Source organism: Pleurodeles waltl, chromosome 7 (genome assembly GCF_031143425.1).
Source record: "Pleurodeles waltl isolate 20211129_DDA chromosome 7, aPleWal1.hap1.20221129, whole genome shotgun sequence".
NCBI lineage: Eukaryota > Metazoa > Chordata > Amphibia > Caudata > Salamandridae > Pleurodeles > Pleurodeles waltl.
The window spans coordinates 430,111,048-430,129,948 of record NC_090446.1 but is presented as its reverse complement, the minus strand read 5'-3'; the positions used below and the strand labels follow the sequence as shown (position 1 = coordinate 430,129,948).

Genomic DNA, 18,901 nt, shown 5'->3' with positions numbered 1-18,901 from the left:
TGCAATATAAGGGTGGATGTTGAGAAACATTTTGCAATCCCAACCTGCAGCTTGTAATTTGTGGCTTTGTGGTTGTGATGTACAAAAGGTAGTTTGGAAGACAGAAATGTCTTCCAAACTCACACTTTGTCCCTCGCTAATTGGGAAGCAGTGGGCGGGCTGAAAGTGGCATCCCCACGATTTGCATTGCAGTGTCATTTTTGACTGCAACTATGGTTTCAAACCATTGATTAAATAAGGACGTCTGAAATGGTTTGTGTTAGTCAAAGTGGGACCTAAGCCAGATAGGGACCGCTTCCAGTATTTTAATGTGTGCACAGATGGGAGATAGCAAATTAGGCAACTGTGGCATGCTCCACCATGCCTTGCTGCCTTTTCCCCTAAAAGGTAAGGGATGTATTTAAAAAAAAAAATGTAGACGGTTTTTGTATCACGCACACCTAAATCATTCCATTCTTAGCCCATTCTATTCAATGATCTTATCAATAAGAATCCATCTTCATTTAATATGGAGATAAGATTATTCCATACTGAATGGCCATTTGGTGCTGCAACTAGTTTGTGCTGCTTTTGCAGTAGAAACGTTGGGTTTCAAAGCAGCGTGGAGAATCGGACTGTTTCACAACCATCCTTTTTTTTGTAGCCAGGTCAAAGGGCCAGGTAGTAACCAACAGAAATAGCACATTTTAAAAAGCAAGTTGCAAGACTAGCACAAGATGCCAAGTTTGGTTTGGGTCAATGTATAGCTTGTAAAAAGGTTTCCCCCCCGCCCCCCCCCCCCCCCACCCCCACGTCCCATCCATGCGCCAGTAAGGAAGGCGTTTCATGAATGGAAAACTGTTTATTAGTAAGGCAGCTGTCATACCTGGCTCTAATTTGAATCCTGTGCATAATGGGGAGGGGAAAAATACCAGCCATATTCAAAATAATGGAGCTTTGTTAATGAGAAATAGCCAACCGATTAACTTTTTTTTTTTTCTTCTTCTGGCAGGCCCAACCTCACGGTGATCAGTACTTGCGGAATAGATCCAAATGTCCCTTGTGGAATTCAACATCCAGTGGTCACCAGAGCACAACAGTGAACCCACAGTTAATCAGGTCGAGAGGCCTTCCAAGCACACCTGTAGTAGGAGGACCAGAAGGAGTGTCTGTTGCACACAGTGCTCGAGGAGTTTGTGGGACTGTCTGGGATCCACATTGTGTGGGGCCCTGGAGTCACGGTCACTCACCAGCTAACCAGCCATGGAACCAGTCCAGAGGTCTCCTGAGCGCACCAGTATTTCCACAATGGTACTGGCCCAGAGTTTGCCTAGGTACACCTATAAGTATAACATGGAACTGCCCCAATAGTCCTATTAGCATGCCAGCAGTACAAGAGTTAAATAAAAACGGAGCCTCAGCGGCTGAGCAAGGTTGGCACCAGTCCAACAAAGGCAGAAGCCCATGTAAAGGGCAAATTACTGACCAGAGGGTGCCAATGGGGCCCAGGTCCTCTACAACGAATAGTAAGTCACAGATAGTTACTAGATCCAAGGGACATACTACAAGCATGCAGATAACTAGATCCAAGGGAGCCGTTAAGAGCGCACATACAGGATCTAAGCCCTGCCAACCTTCTAATTCTGCACAAGTGGCACGATGTTCCAGAGGGTTGATAAAACGGTCACATATTCAATCAACCGCAAGTGTTTTGGGCTCAATAGCAAACCTAACCATGAGCTGCCCTGCCAAGGGCACCCTGATGAAGCCATCTGCCAGCCGCCTGGCTAGTAATGCCTCAGTTCAGCTAGTTCCAATCACTGCTGTGAGTAGCACAACACAGTTATCCCCAGCCACCATAGCTATGGCGATCCCAAGGCAGCCTGCCTTGAGCAGTACTGTTGGGGTGAGACTAGTACCACAAGTTCCAAGTGCTGTAGTAGGTGGCACACCAACACAGCCAGCCCCCAGTGGCTCAATCATGAATATTCTGACCACGCCAGCTAGGAGCACACCAATGCAGACAGACCTCGGAAGCACAAAAAGGAATTCTCCAAGCAACCTTGGCTCAAGCCTTCCATTTATTAATACAGCAGTCCAAGCTGATAAAAAGTGTACAGCAAATAGATCACCAACTAAGGTAGTCAGCAGCCACTTTACCATTGGTATTCAAATGAAACCGTTACCGAGAGGCCCTGTCCTAATCAGACGGTGGCCACTGGCTCCCTGGATGCCAGTTAGTAAACCTCCACGGTTGAGTTGTTGCACTGTGGGTGCAATGATGGGGCAATACTGCAGCAATTCCAGTGAGATGGTACCACAGCAGCCACACATCGAAGGTAGTGGGAAGAGCCGATCAGTACAACCATCTGCCAGCAGTTCAGCTAGTAGCATGCCAATTCTGACTGCTCAAAGCAGCCCAACCAGTGCCACGCCAACACAGACCATCTCAATCAGCCTAGCAAGTTGTACATATATGCAGACGGCCCCCAGCAGCACTATTTGTACCATACAAAGAGGAACCTTGCGCAGCACGTCATCCACTAGTGCACCCATGCAAACAGACCCAAGGAGCCCAGGCAGTAGCACACCAAAGCTGCCAATCTCGGACAGCCCAGCTAGTGGCAGCCCAGCTACTGGCACCCCGCTCCGGACCACCACAAGCAGTCCAACAAGTACCACACCGATACATATGGCCTCAAACAGTTCAGCTAGTTTTATAGTGACAAAATATTCACCTAGCAGCACCACCCCTGCTAGCATGCACACACAGACAACCCCCTGCAGCTCCATTTGTATCACAGCTGTGCAGCCATTCTTCCACATTCCAGCTAGTAACTCCGCAATGGAGAATGCTCCATGCAAGCGAGTGAGCACTACACCAATACATAGGGCCTCGAACAGTCCCACTGGAGCCTCCCTACTGCAGAAAGCTCCAAGCAACACAATTAATAGCATACAGTCAAAGACTGCCCCTAGCAGCATTGCCAGTAGCACACTAGTGCAGAATAGCCCAGAGAGCCCAGCCAGTATCACGATAAATCCAACAGACCTCCGCAGCTTTGCTGGGAGCAAGCCAACACAGCCAGCCCCCAGTATACTGTCTGACAGGACAACTGGGCTGCTCCGAACTGCTAGCAAAGTCCAGCCAATGCAGCTTGCCCCACGGATGCTAGTCAGGTGCCAGTCATCACAGTTACAAACTCATGCTCCATCTTTGAAGCACAACCCCAACAACTTCCCTATTGGTCCATTAACCAAGCAGCACCTGCACAAGTTGGCTATTGTTCCTTTGCAGTCGGACCCTGGATGTTCTTGGACTACAAAATCAATACAGTCCACCGAAGGCATGCCTTGTATGAGCACAACATCCCAGCCAGTCCTCAAAGTTGCTAACCAACCAATCCATTCTTCATGCAGGATATCCACTAAGAAGACAAGCAAACGGGTCCGTCAGCATCTCAAAAGGGGACTAGGCCAGCAGGCACTTCATGGTCGACTCATGGCATCACAGTCTGTACTCTGTGGTGATGCTAATAATGCTCCTTCAAAGCAGAACACTAGTGTTACCAGTGGGAGTGTGCCAACAGAAGAGACCCAGAGCAGGTCTGCAATTGATACACTCATAGAGTTGTCCATAACCACACCTAGTAAGGACATCGGACATGGGCTTTGTGAGCAGAGACAATGTAATGAAAAGGACCCCAACGAACCCACTGATAGTATGACTTTGAGTGGTGCTGTGGACTGCAGAGTAACCAGTGGACTATATCAAGAAATCCCTTCTGATGAGAGCAGTGGTGAGATGTGCAGCAATTCATTTCTGGAGACCGAACCCAGCCCACCTATTAATTGTGCGGAAGCGGTAGGTAAAGACAACTTATTTGGGAATCACCTGTGAATTGGGGATTTACAACATATGACTCTTAATTTAGGTTTCTTGGTTAAGATGCCCACAACTGGATTTGCCATCATTCCAAGTCTCGAGAGTAAGTGAGCAAGGAGGGAGAATCAGTCTCTTGGCACACCAGTATCTCACTCATCCCAAAAGTCCCTTAACTTAAAGGCATACCCTTGCTTAAGTGTTTGATATTGCATGTGTTTTCCTTAGAATAGGAGTTTCTGGACTCGTAGGAACTCTCTAATCTCGCCTCGCATCCACCCGAATTGCTTCCTGGAAGGGATGCATTTTTTTTATTGGGTAGTGAGCTTCTAAATTTCAGAACTGGAGGTCTTCAAGCTCCAGTAACATCTTAAAGCATTCCACTTTATACTGGTGGTTGGAGAGTGAATGACACCACAATGGACTAGCTCGGAATTGGCAAATAAAATATTGATATTTTAGATGACTGCTAGTGGAGTGCTCAATGCTGCTCCTTTGTTATTACGCTGACAAGACACGTTAGTTCAGTTTCCTCACGATTGTACCCCTAATCTATTGCCATCTGACTGGCTTTGGTGTATATGACTATCAACATCTGAAAAAATCAACACCATTGCATTCACCTAGAATAGCTATTGTATATTTTAATGTGCAAGACTGCTTTGCCATTTGCATGTCAACAGCACAAGTTTGTCTATAAATAATTTAGGCTCATCCTATATTTTGAGCGTGTGCACGTTTGGATGGTAATGGTTTCTTTGAGGTGCACCATTACAGGCATACACCTGATTAAGAGTGCATCAAGCAGGCCCTCGTGCAAGCCATGCCTTAAATTGTCAGTGACATGTTTAATAGTCTGTTTATAGGTTGGTTTAGACCCCCTCTGAGGATATAAAATGTAGACAGTGTCGAGCATTCACTTCTTTTCTATACGAGGGGGCATTTGTAGATGGTATTTCGAGACTAAGGGGACCTGGAACCAGAAGACCTGTCACGTCAGTGATAAAAGTTGAGTCAAGGGCAACACAAGACCAGTGGATAGAGTATACCTTTTCCGTTTGTGGAGGCGGGCCATGGCTTACTAGACCAGGTTGTGGGCTCGCTCCAAGAAAATTCTGGGACACGGAGGTATGTTTGGGACTGAGCAGAAGCGCTCCAGATCACCTTAATTCATTTGAACACCCTGTGTTTGAGTGCATGCCAAAGTGTACAACCATGATGTATCTGCCATGTCGCACAATACACCCCTAAAGTTTAATAAATTGAAATAATCCTATCTCGGAGACTGCTATTTTAGTACATTGGGGGGGGGGGGGAGGGGGGTTGTTAACTATGTTCTACATTTAGAAGTATTTATTTGCTTTGCAGGTTTCCCTGTTCTTTATTCCATTATTTCAATTAACTTTTTTTTTTTTTTTTTTTTTTTTTTTTTTTTTTTACCCAGCGGACCTCTGGGATCTGGCTGCGAGATCTGTCACTACATTAAATAAGTGATTCGTGCTCACTGCCTCACTGCCCCATGTGCGTCCCTCCCTAAACCTTGCACTCTTATAAGGGAAAGGCCTCCTCAACGACGAAGTAACACGTCAGTCACACGTGTATTGCCATGAGTAGTTGAATCCCCTGCTAGAACCTCCAAACTAATATTCTGAAGTTAGTTCATAACTCCTCATTTTTCGGGAAAATCCCTTCAGGAAAAAGTCTCCCTGTTGCACTGTGAGCAGATTTGTGTAAAATAAAATGTAATAAAATAACGAATCACTACTCAGTCATAAATGCTTTATATATTTTTGTATCCTTGTTAGGTAATTATTTCTTCAGCTGAGGAATTCAAATAATTTCAATTCATAATGGTATGCAGAATATCTCTCACAGTTCAATCTTTATAGAAACGGTCGAGTTTGTTTTAACCGGAGAACAGAACACGTTTTATATATTAGTGATGTGTTAGTGCGTTTCTCATACCCCACTACACTAGGTTCTAATTGACCTCTGGAGAATGGGTTAAATCCGTTTGATTTATTCCACATTTGGCTCCTGGGCGACCGTATTCACGTCCTGTTGAGGCTGTTCATAAACAGGGTTATTTCAAACTGCGCACTGTATTAGGAGATACTTTTTCTTTTTCGGCACTCTACACAGTGCTAGTGTTTTTACCAGCTCGGTCTCCACCCACCCCTCATGTCCTGTCTACAAATCAACCCCTCCCCGTCACTGCTTTATCCATTTTTGCTGCCTTTCATCCCCCCCCCCCCCCCCCCCCATTCAGCAATGGCGTTTATAGCTGGGAAATCAGACCAAGTAAATTGGGTATGCGTCATCACTGGCCACGTTAGAGCTTCTAAAGTACCGGTGTCTTGTGTTGTAATGGCATAGACATGTTTCTCCAGTGCGAAATTATTGAACTGTTCCTCTCACCTTCTTGCTTCTCATTTCATAGGTTGGGGACTCTATTTCTTCAAATTTCTCCTGTCTGGACTCTTTCTTACTTTTTTCGCATTCACAGTGAAGTTTGCATGTGCCATTGTTGCTTAACTTAAACTCTCTTCAAATGAGCCAGGCAGAGTCTTGACGTCATCAAGGTCTGCCTGCCCCTCGATGTCTATGGCAAAAGTGGTCCTTTTAATGTTGCTGATGCTGTGTATTTCCTCATGCTCACTACTATAGACCGGCCTAACACTTCTTTCTGGCATGATCGTATGTGGTATTTTTCATATTTTTAGGTGCTTTTTGTATAGTTGCTGGGTGCCAAATGTGTACCAGGTGCAGTATAGGAGATGTGGTTTATTCAGTACTGTGTAGGAGGCTGGCCTGGCTTGTAGTGGGTACCAGAGGTATTTACACCTTGTGCCAGGTCCAGTTAGAAGGTAGCTATGGCAAAGCAGCTTAGGCTGAACTAGGAGACATGTAAAGCTCCTACTACACCACTGGTGTCATATGCACAATATCATAAGAAAACACAATAAACAGTTACTAAAAATAAAGGTACTTTATTTTTATGACAATATGCCAAAAGTATCTCAGTGAGTACCCTCAGTAAGAGGATAAGATATATACACAAGATATATGTACACAAACCAAAATTGGGTGAGTAATAGCAAGAAAAGTAATGCAAGCAGTGTAGAATTACAATAGGAGCACATAGGTATAGGGGCAACACAAACCATATACTCCAAAAGTGGAATGCGAACCACGAATGGACCCCAGAACTGGTTGCTGCTGCGAGGAGGGGCTGCCCTGAAAGCCCGGGAGCCCTTTAAATTCTGCCTTCGTGCTCCCGCGCGAAACCCGGGCAAGTCCTTGCCCGGAAGAGGCAGGCCCCCCCCCTAGATATTTCTCCAAAGACTCCTGGATTTGGTGTCTCCCAGGCATTTGGCCGTGTGGAGGTGTACGGATGGGATGTGTTTAAGTTCAAGGGTTTTTTGCTACTATTGGACCTCAAGAGGAAAGACTAGGGGTTTCGCATTGAAAGAGCCATCAACATCGGTGCCTGGAGTCTCCCGTCTGTCAGAACTCTATGGGAATAAGTCCAGGTCCCACTTTGGCTGAATGACTGCAGGGGGACCGGACCCTTCACCGTGGGCGCTTGTCTGCTGGCACGGTACGTGATTAGTGGGTATCCACATGTTCATTAACAATAGTGTTTGTAGTGGTTTGCTACAAGGAAGGGTGCCAAACTGTAGCTCTTGGGCTAATTAGCCCTTGAGTTCTTTCCATCTTCATTGCACACCACCACTAGCGGGAGTTTATTCACTGGGCCAATACTCCCTAGTGTGTATTTAACAGAGACTTATGATATGGGGAAACGGAAGGCTGCTGATGTACCGGCTCCTCCATCAGGGGCTAAGAAATCTAGGGAACGGCCTGATAAGACCTTGGTTGGGCGTTGTGCCATAAAACAATTGATTCTTTGTTTGAAGAGGTTGAGCAATACTGAGGAGTCCTTCCATTGTTGCTCTCTCCAATCTAGATACCTCTCTGCCCAAGAAGATTCCTGACCTCTTCAAGAAAAAAACATCTATGCCTAGGAAGGAGCTTGAGGTGGACTTGCATTCCCCCCCTGCCCCCAATGTCAGGATATACTCCCCTCTCCTCCAAAGAAGTCTCCGTCATTTTCAGCATCTGTGGAAATAGGACGCCTGCATGCTGAGGACGTTTTACTCCTTAGCTCTGTCACCGTCTATTATTGATATTCCTTGCTCTAACAGGTTTTCGGTTCTCTCCCCTAGTAACCAGTCCGGAATGCCCTCAAACTTCAATTGCAGATGGAAACAAAAAGGGGATCCAGGCTTCCGAGGTGGGCAGTATTGAAGATTCCCAATTGGTAATTATCTCCCATAAACTGGATGATATTAAGTCATTATTGACAATACTTTTGAATAAAATCTCCGATCACAAAGACCAGAGGGGAGATCCCAAGGGTATTTCCGCCAATGAGGCTGCTCTTAAATACGATCCGGTAATAAGCACCAACGTTCCAAGTTTATCTAATTGTAAGGGCAAAATGTCCTCCATTCCTATTTGCTTCCGGGATGGGGGAACTAATGACTGGCTACCTTGCCAGCCCATTAACAATACTAAGGAGCGATCCTTTAAACCTGGTGCTAATAAATATGTTGGGCGGCGGGATTTAGGTACTGTTTGTCCTACAGTTTCGAACAAAGTCCATGGGAGATTTCTTAGAGCAGGCCTTCAGGTAAGTCCCCCTCAAGCTTCCTCCTTTGACTTCGTGAGACCTATACAATCGTTAGATTTGGAAGGATCATTTGGACGAAGGAGGGATGGTAATTGCTTATACCTAACTGGGGTAACTAGATTGCCACAGGGTAACTTTGAATCCAAAGATTCTCTCATAAATAAAGTAATTTTTTGGATACGTACACAAAGGAACTGTCTTTCTGTCATCCGGTCTGATATACAAAAGGTCTGTAGACATAATCAACAGGGGTCGGATTTTGATTTTATATCTATACTCTTTTATGACAGTAGTATTGCCAACAACCTCATATCCTTTGATATACCTACCAGTTATCTAAGTTCCGGTAGGAAGTCGGTCCTCAGACTCTGCAGGCATCCTCCTGGAGACATGTTGTACAGGGGCTGCCACTCAACTGGAAATCAGGCAGATGGAGTCACTGTTCTACCAGCTATCCATTTATCAACTAAGGCTGAGAATCATTCTCCTTCTCTTTCTGATTTGGATTGACTATCTGCTTCTCATGTAAAAACGCCAATTACAACCAATGGAGAATGTCAGGAAGAACATAAAGGAAGTTTAATGACTGTATCCCAAACAAGATCTCAACTGGGGATTTCACTACCAAAACTTAATGTCATGTCTTGGAACATTGCGGGAACAGAATCAAAGCTAGATGATCCCGAATGGTTGGGCTTTGTCAGCAACTATGATGTTTGTTTATTTCAGGAAACTTGGGCTGTGGAATCATACCATCTAGAGGGTTTCACGTCGTATTTTTCTCCCGCTCAATCAGCCACTAGAGGATTTGGCAGATGCATAGGAGGTCTTATGATTTCATTGAATAATAGGTTAGATTGCAAACATTCTGTGATTGAATTTAACTCTTGTAATTTGTTGGGTATACAGCTTACATTTTGTCCTGGCTTTAGGTTAACAGTATTAAATGCATATGTAAGGTCTGTTCCACGTACTACAGAATCTGAGATACTTACACATCTGTCAGAGTTTGTAGAGTCTTTAGATCCTTCAGGTTTTTTGATGATTGTAGGTGATTTTAATTGTTCTTTTGTACCTGATGGCACTATTAGTACCCTAACTAGTAGGAAGATGAACTATGGGGCATCCCTCAACCCAAGGAAATGGCTCCATCTCCTGCTTCGTGTGTATCTATGTAGTTGGCCTCACTGGATAAAATATGGTTTGAGAGAATGTAACGGTCACACTAGATCTGATCTAAATCGTGCTCCTACATTTAAGCGAGGGCTTTCCTTTAGCACTATAGATTACATTCTGGTGGATATCAGGCTTTGGTCAAGTACACTAGATATGGAAATCATTTCTCGCCATGACAGTGATCATAATCCCTTGTGTCTTGTACTAACCAACCAAGCCTTTTTTAAAACAAGACACACAGAGATTACTTATGTTCCAATCTCTCGATTGAATCATAGACAAACTTGTGTTAGCTGGCAAAGTGTGGCAGCAAATCCATTTCAGATTAGGGATATCTATCATTTCTAAATCTCTTTTCGGTTTTTGGGGAACAAGAGGTTGCTACTATACCTATTCTGACAATTCATACAGAATTGGTGGACACCATACAAGGTATTTTTTATAAAGAAACCCGCCTAAAGCGGTCATCTGATTTCATCCCTTCTAATGAGTGGTATAACAAGGATTGCACTCTAGCAAGATCTAATTTAAAAGAAGCATTAAAAAACCTCATTCAAGAAGACATTGTGGATGCTAGATCTAAATATGCTAAGGTCCTGAAGCAAGCTAAAAAAAGCTGGGAAGACGGAATCTGGCAGAGGTTATTGGTTGCAGTGGAAAAATAAGGATGATGGCTCTTTCTGGAGATTGCTGGCTTGCAGATCGAGAAGGGGAAATGACTCCATCAGTTCTTATATTCAACCTGATAGATGGGTGACCCATTTTCTGAAATTTATGCCTATCCTGTAGTGCATGACCCTAAGGTTATCAGACATGATGATGATGATGTAGTTTCTACAAATAGCTCAGTTGAGCGCATTGTCTTTTCTATAGCTGAAACAAATTATGCTACTAATTCTCTGAGGCCAGCTAAAGCCCCTGGCCCTGATAAGATACCTGGGGATCTGTTTAAATCTGAGCTCATTATATGGGCATGGTATATCAATTTATTGTCCAATGCCGTAGCTGCAGGTGGTCCCATTCCTGATTCATGGCATGGTGCAGAAATAATCCCTGTTTACAAGAAAGGCAATTTAGGTTTGCCAGCGAACTATCGACCGATTAGCCTTATTGATATTCTTCAAAAGATCTTTGCAAAACAAATTTTGGTCAGACTTACGGAATGGGTTTTGAAGAATCCGATATCTCCTCTACAGGCTGGATTTCGTCCAAAAACTAACACTATGGACCAAGTCTTTAGGTTGTCACTATTATTCTGGAAGTACGTCACCTTAGCCAGTCAGAAATTATATGTGGCCTTTGTAGACCTGAGATCTGCTTTTGATCTTGTGCCAAGAGAGAAACTGTGGGGAGTTCTGAGGAAAATTGGTACCCCAGAGAACATAGTACATTTAATTCAAAGATTGCACGAGAATACTTATGCTCAAGTTAGATGGGGCAACCAGGGGGAACTCACTGACCGAATAGAGATCAGGAGAGGGGTATGACAGGATTGCGTCCTTGCTCCGACTCTTCATCTTGTTTATCAATGAGGTAGTGCAAGTTATTACTAGTTGCCAAAATGATGCGCCCTCTCTGAATAAGATAAAAGTCCTGATTCTGCTATTTGCCGACGATTCTCTCTTGATCTCCCGAACACCGATGGGCCTACAGGTATTAATGGATAGGTTTAGCTTGTTTTGTGACTACTTTGGGCTGGAGCTTAATCATACCAAAACTAAAATCATGACCATGGGACGTGGTCCCTCTAAAGGATATACCATCCTTTACAAAGGGACTCAGTTGAGCAAGGTTTGCTCCATTGATTACCTGGGGGTCAGAATTAGCAAGGACATGCAGTGGGAGGCCCAGATTAATAAAAGCTCAGCCCTTCTGGCACACAGATCTGGGGCAATTTTGCACTTCCACAAGTCGACCATCGAGAGAGTAGTCACTCCAGCACTAAAGATTTATCGGGCAAAGGCCCAGAGTGCTGTGGCTTATGGGGCAGAAGTCTGGATACTCAAATGCTGGTAAACTTCAAATAGGTGAAATTTTGTAAGATCACTCTTGGCTTGTCCACGTAATACTCCTTTGTTACCAACGTTTTGGGACCTTGGACTTGCACGTATCTCAGACATTATTGCTTTAAGACCGCTGCTTTCCTGGGTACATGTTTGGTCTACTCCTGAGCTACTCACATATAAGGAATCCATCCAAGATATCTTAGATAGACCTAACGTGCTTACTATTCCTTGGTTTAAACACATATCAAAATGGTTTTGCATTCTGGGTCTTAGTAACTACTGGAGCCATCCTTATAATTTAAGGAAAGAGCAGAGGAAGCATTTAAAAACAGCTTATTGGGTGTATGTCAGGGGAAACTACTTACTTCATTTGTCTCATGGCAGATTGACTTCTCAATTTCTTGGTACCAAGTGGCATCCGTGTTTTTAACTGTTTATGGATCTCATTACTGATCCATTAAGCAGGAGTTTGTATATTCAGTTCAGATATGGATGCCTACCTCTTAAATCCTTTGGCAATTGGTGGGATTCTGCTCTGAGAACTGATCTATGCCCGAGTTGTAGTATTTCTCCGGAAACCCTTGTGCATTTTAAGTTCATATGCCCAGCATATAGGATTGTTCGTCAGAGGTGGCTATGTCCAGTTTGTAAGAACATGGGGATCAGATGTTGTATAGATGCTTTAAGGATTATGACGAGGGACCCATCCTGCACCCTGTTCTGTGCACTTAGTAAGTTCCTTGCGGCTGCATGGCATATACGAATTTGCCAGTTAAAAAATTCTTCTAGATTATTATGAGGCCTATGATTAGGGTATTAGTTCGTTGGATGATATTTTGGCTATCCTGAGGAACAAGGTCTAGGTAGGTATGCACTGTGTGAAGAGAAATATCTCCTTGATTTTAGTATTTATGTTTTACATTTTTATGTATTTTTTTAATATAATCTTTATGATTTTAAATTTTATTCTTGTATTGTGTGATTTATGCTTTGATGGTTTAAAGTAAGCAAATAAAGCGATGTGTTGATGATGATGACCCCAGACCTATGTGAGCTTGTAGAGGGTCGCTGGGACTGTAAGAAAACAGTGAGGGTTAGAAAAATAGCCCACCCCAAGACCCTGAAAAGTAGGTGTAAAGTGCACCTACTATCCCCAGAGCACAGAAGTCGTGATGGGGGATTCTGCAGGAAGAACAAACACCAGCAATGCAACAGTGGATTTCTGGACCTGAGTACCTGTAAGACAAGGGGACCAAACCCAATAGTCGTGACAATGTCGAGAGTGGGCAGGAGCCCGGGAAATGCCAGCTGAAGGTGCAAGGAAGCTGCTACCAGTTGGAAGAAGCTTGGAGTTCTGCAAGAAAGAAGAGTACTGGGAACTTCTCCTTTGGAAGACGGATGTCCCACGTCGTGATGAAGCTTGCAGAGGTGTTCCCACGCAGAAAGACCGCAAACAAGCCTTGCTAGCTGCAAGGGTCACAGAGGTTTTTGGGTGCTGCTGTGGCCCAGGAGGGACCAGGATGTCACCACTTGGATGAGGAGACAGAGGGGGTGCCCAGCAAGTCAGGGAGCCCTCACAGAAGCAGGCAGCACCCGCAGAAGTACCTGAACAGGCACTTAGAAGAAGAGTGAACTGGAGTCCATGCAAAGTCACAAAATGGATCCTGGAAGAGTTCACAGGAGCTGGAGCAGCTGCAAATCACGCGGTACACAGCTTTGCGGTCTAGCGTGGGGAGGCAAGGACTTACCTCCACCAAACTAGGACTGAAGTGTCACTGGACTGTGGGAGTCACTTGGTCAGAGTTGCTGTGTTCCAGGGACCACGCTCGTCAGGATGAGGGGACCCAGAGGACCAGTGTTGCAGTCTTTTGGTGCCTGCGTTAGCAGGGGGAAGATTCCGTCGACCCACGGGAGATTTCTTCGGAGCTTCTGGTGCAGGGTGAAGGCAGGCTACCCCCAGAGTATGCACCACCTGGAAACAGTAGAGAAAGCCGGCAGGATGAGGCGCTACAATGTTGCTAGTAGTAGTCTTGCTACTTTTTTGCGGTTTTGCAGGCGTCCTGAGCAGTCAGCGGTCAATCCTTTGGTAGAAGGTGAAGAGGGAGATGCAGAGGAACTCTGATGAGCTCTTGCATTCGTTATCTAAAGAATTTCCCAAAGCAGAGACCCTAAATAGCCAGAAAAGGAGGTTTGGCTACCAAGAGAGGTAAGAGCCTATCAGAAGGAGCCTCTGATGTCACCTGCTGGCACTGGCCACTCAGCAGTCCAGTGGGTCCCCAACACCTCTGTTTCCAAGATGGCAGAGGTCTGGGACACACTGGAGGAGCTCTGGGCACCTCCCCTGGGAGGTACTGGTCAGGGGAGTGTTCACTCCCCTTTCCTTTGTCCAGTTTCGCGCCAGAGCAGGGCTGGGGGATCCCTGAACTGGTGGACAGGCTTATGCAGAGATGGGCACCATCCGTGCCCATCAAAGCATTTCCAGAGGCTGAGGGAGGCTACTCCTCCCCAGCCCTTCACACCTATTTCCAAAGGGAGAGGGTGTAACACCCTCTATTAGAGGAAATCCTTTGTTCTGCCTTCCTGGGCCAGGGCTGCCTGGACCCCAGGAGGGCAGAAACCTGTCTGAGGGGTTGGCAGCAGCAGTGGAGACCCCGGAAAGGCAGTTTGGCAGTGCCCGGGTACTGTGCTGGAGACCCGAGGGATCATGGAATTGTCCCCCAATACCAGATCTTAGACATGTTACATGGCCATGTTCGGAGTTACCATTGTGACGCTATACTTAGGTAGTGACCTATGTATAGTGCACGTGTGTAATGGTGTCCGCGCACTCGCAAAGTCCGGGGCATTTGCCCTGAACGATGTGGGGGCACCTTGCTAGTGCCAGGGTGCCCAAACACTAAGTAACTTTGCACCCAACCTTCACCAGGTGAAGGTTAGACAAATAGGTGACTTATAAGTTACTTATGTGCAGTGGTAAATGGCTGTGAAATAACGTGGACGTTATTTCACTCAGGCTGCACTAGCAGGCCTGTGTATGAATTGTCAGAGCGCCCTATGGGTGGCAAAAGAAATGCTGCAACTTATAGGGATCTCCTGGAACCCCAATACCCTGGGTACCTCAGCACCATATACAAGGGAATTATATGGGTGTACCAGTATGCCAATGTAAATTGGTAAATTTAGTCACTAGTCTGTTAGTGACAAATGTGGAAAGCAGAGAGCATAACCACTGAGATTCTGGTTAGCAGAGCCTCAGTGAGACAGTTAGGCACCACACAGGGAACACATATAGGCCACAAACGTATGTGTCATTTGGATCCTGCTAGCCAGGACCCCAGTGCTCATAACAATCACACTTACAACATAAGGTTTTCACTATGAGCACTGGGCCCTGGCTAGCAGGATCCCAGTGAGACTGTGAGTATATGTCAGGGTGTTTTCACTAACAGGCCAAAAGGGGGGTAACAAGGCTAGAAAGACGCTACTTTCCTACATACTGCTTCGTACTGCTTGTTGGGGATATATTTTGAAAGTTCTTGTCATGGTCACTCCTGATTCCTAGGAGCTGAATGTCCTTGCTAACCAGGGCACTGTGGGTGCTTTAGTGTCTTCAATAATTCATCTCTTTATCCAAGTCGACTTATTCTGAAAGGTCCAGCCAAATCTGGAGTCTCGGATGCAAGTTTCCCGGTTTTGTATGGAGCTGTATGCAGGTCCTTTCTGGATGATTCCTTTGCATTACCTGTCAGTCACCCCTAACATAGGCCCTAGTTTGCCCCAAGCGCAGGGTGCACTGTAAATACATTTGGACATGCACTTAAGTTTAACAAGGCCAAGTAGTGAAAAGTGGCTGTTTGTACTTCACTATTGCAAGGCCTATCTCTCTCATGGGATAACACTAGGGTTGTCATAAAACCTCTTGAGTATAACTTTCCAATGGGATGAAATAGAAACATGGAGTTTGGTGTCCCTGGGCTCAAAATGAAAAATTAGACTTCACCATAAGTTATGATTTTAAATTGTAAGTCTGAAAATGCCACTTAGAAAGTTGGCATTTTCTTACTCAACTATTCTGTGCCTCTGCCTGTCCCTGAATACACATCTGAGGTAGATGACATCTGCGCTCTGTGCATTCCCACTATACAGGCACACACAAAGTGAGCTTGGTTGTGGTGTTGGCATATTGATGGCCCATCACCAGGCTGATGGGTCTTCCTGGGCTAGGTGGGGACAGATGAGCCGACACTTGCACCTTAATAGGGCCTGGGCTCTCCTCACACAGAGGCCTTCATACCCCTGGTTAGAGTCTGGAGCCAGGGAGGGCAGGGAAGGGAAGGGACCCTGGGGACTTCAAAGGAAGATCTGGATGTTTCCCCAACCTTCCAGACTCTGGGCACCAAATTATAAATGCTAGACCCCAAACCCCACAAACTTAGGATGTCCATCTCCCAGAGAGTTCTGTCAGGAAGGGCTGCTAGACTGCCAGGAGGGAATGCCACTCTCCATTGCTGTGGTGGCTTACTGTTGTGTTCTGGGCTGTAGGAGGGATTACCACTTTGCTGCTGCACTGTTTGCCTGCCACCTGTTTCTATCTTACAAGGGAAGGATTGGACTTTGCCAAATTTGATTTCTCCCCCCACCCCCCTTTAGAGTCTAAGGGCTTACCGACTTGTCCCCAGTTTATCCAGGGTCTCCAGGATATCAAAGACCTTATCTTGAGCTCACTGCCTTCGTAACCTGCACCAGTTTATCCACACATGCCTTTGTGGTGCTTAAGAAAGTAAAAGGAATCTAGCACGGTGTTGCCATCCTGCAGCTCACTGCCTCTGTGGACCCACACCAGTCCTCCAGATCATCAGCTCACTTCCTGTAGTGTTGTGAACCAGAGTGCTGCACCACATCACCACCTTCCCCTGCTCTGTGCTGTCTCAGGGCAGCCCCTGTACCTGCTAACAGCATCCACATGCTCCCAGAGGAAAGGGAGAATCCTCTCTGCTTAATCCAGGTATCAAGGCAGTGTTCCCCATCTCAGACTGCCTTTGTGAGTCCCCGAGTCCCCAGGAGGGGCAAGTGTGACTCGGGCAGCCCGCTTGCAACGAGCAGTGGCCCAAGACCAGGAACTGCTTTGGGATCAGCTGGCCCTGCCAGAAGTCTGTCCGACACTCGGGCTGCCTTCCAGGACCAGCCCATAGGCCTGTAGAGCACACAGGTGCCTCGGAGGGTGAGGATAGTCATGAAATACTGCATCCAGGCCTGGAAGAACCCTCTTCCTTCTCAGGAGAGCTTGGGTGCACCTAGTCTCCTTGCCTGTGGTAAACCCGCACCTCAGCGGCCACAGCAAGGCCCACTAGAGCTGTGCAGATATGTGGACGACTAAATCATGCAGTGGAAGAGCTCTCCAGATTCCTGCTCCTCTGAGACCGGGCCCTGCCACAGCCCCATGCCCCGCTTTAGGTTGGTGTAAGGCCCCTGGGCAGATGCCAGATTTGGTGATACCACCTTGTTGGGACACCATTACGAAGAAAACCTCCCCCGTGATTGTGAGGACAGTGAACAAACCCACCTTACTGTAAGGAAAACCTCCCCCTGCTATCACCGGGAGTACAGCAAGCACACTCGCAGCATCTGACTAACTTGTGATGGGCAGGTTCATTCTGTTGAGTAACCTACCGGTGTTGACAATTGCCAAACTCTTAAGTGGATTTTTGTCATTTGGTCTTGACTTAAATAGATAAACATGTTGTATTTTCCTAAAGCTGGTATTTAGTATTTGTGGTGCCTTTCACAGTGTTTCTGAGAGTGCTGCACAAATACTTTACACTGCCTTTTAAGTTTAAGCCTGCCTGCTCTCTGCTAAGCTACCAGAGGATTAGCACAGGTTAATTTAAGGAGTGTAACTGGCTTTTCCTGACTGGGATTGTGGCATATACCCTGCCAACTACTAGAGACCCAGTTTCTTTCAGGAGGTTTGTATTCCCCCTGAATGTGGTGACCCAGGTCAGACAGTCCATTCTTAAGTTCAAGCAAACACTTTCTTGCTGTACAGGAGGCAAGTTTAATTGCCCTTTCCAGACATTTATGTGTAAAGTTCTCTCTGAGATTGTTGATTAACATATTGGCATTCATTAAGTAGCTTTCTTTTCTTGAGCTGTTTCTGTGTATCCAGGGGAACAGGCTAAATGGCAAGGTATCTCCTATCTATTTGATGAAGGCTGGTGTAATGAAGGAGCATATTTCCATCTGTCTCCTTGGCCTCCCTCATGTTTTGTGATTAGATTTTTAAAGTTTATTACTTGACTGGCTTAATAAAAATTTGATATGTGGGGTACTTTGAGCCACTATAAACTTTAGTACCACTTTATTTCCTTTTCAAATCATGTCAATATATCTTTCTAGATCCTAATGTGATGTTCATATGGGTTCTCTTATATCTGTTTAATTCAAATTTGCCCACAAATATGGTCACCATCTAAGGTGCAAATATACAACCCATGGTGGGACCTTTTGGTTTGTATCTAGTACTGATTAAGTAAACCTTTTCTTCAGGCAGATGTTTTGCCAATAACAATGCAATGAGTGGGTACTTGATGGAATATTGGTTTCAAATCCAAAAAGCATTCCAGGTTTTCTAGACCTGCTTCCCAGGGATTACTAGTAGACAAGTTAACTATATCAAATGTTACTAAAATGTCTTAGTTCATCACTTTCCCTTTTGTCCAGTTGATTTGATGTCCATAATATGCTTGACTTGGTATTTGCACGATGGAGTTTTCAAAAATATGGCCACGCATCTTTGCTGGTGGCTTGAGGATGGAATTTACCGCCTCATATGATAGGTCTTCCTGGAGGTTGCAACCCATCATTTTGTATTTTTGGCAAAATATACAAGGCTGGTAGTCTACCACTTTAATAGATTTGGTATTTCTTTTCTCTCTCATAGATATCCTCCAGTTCTCCAGATTCAATCAGCCCATTTATTTCTTCTAAAATGTATGTTGTAGGGTCATTTGATATTTTCCTGCAATTTTCCACCTGGTGGAATACTCTGACACGCCACAACTCTATGCACACTACTATAGCTGCTGTACTCTATACAACCCTAACTGTACTCTATACCACTCCACATAAATCCCTTCGATGTCACTCGATTATATGCTGTTC

General features: G+C 45.3%; 1 protein-coding gene across 1 annotated transcript in view; it reads left to right on the top strand.

Annotated features, from left to right (window-relative positions):
* NFATC2IP (nuclear factor of activated T cells 2 interacting protein) overlaps positions 1–18,901 on the top strand; it is a 635,351-nt gene that overhangs the window by 240,852 nt on the left and 375,598 nt on the right. The window contains exon 2 of the mRNA XM_069243947.1: positions 992–3,844. Within this exon, the coding sequence (XP_069100048.1) occupies positions 992–3,844 (2,853 nt within the window). The remainder of the gene's footprint in view (positions 1–991; positions 3,845–18,901) is intronic.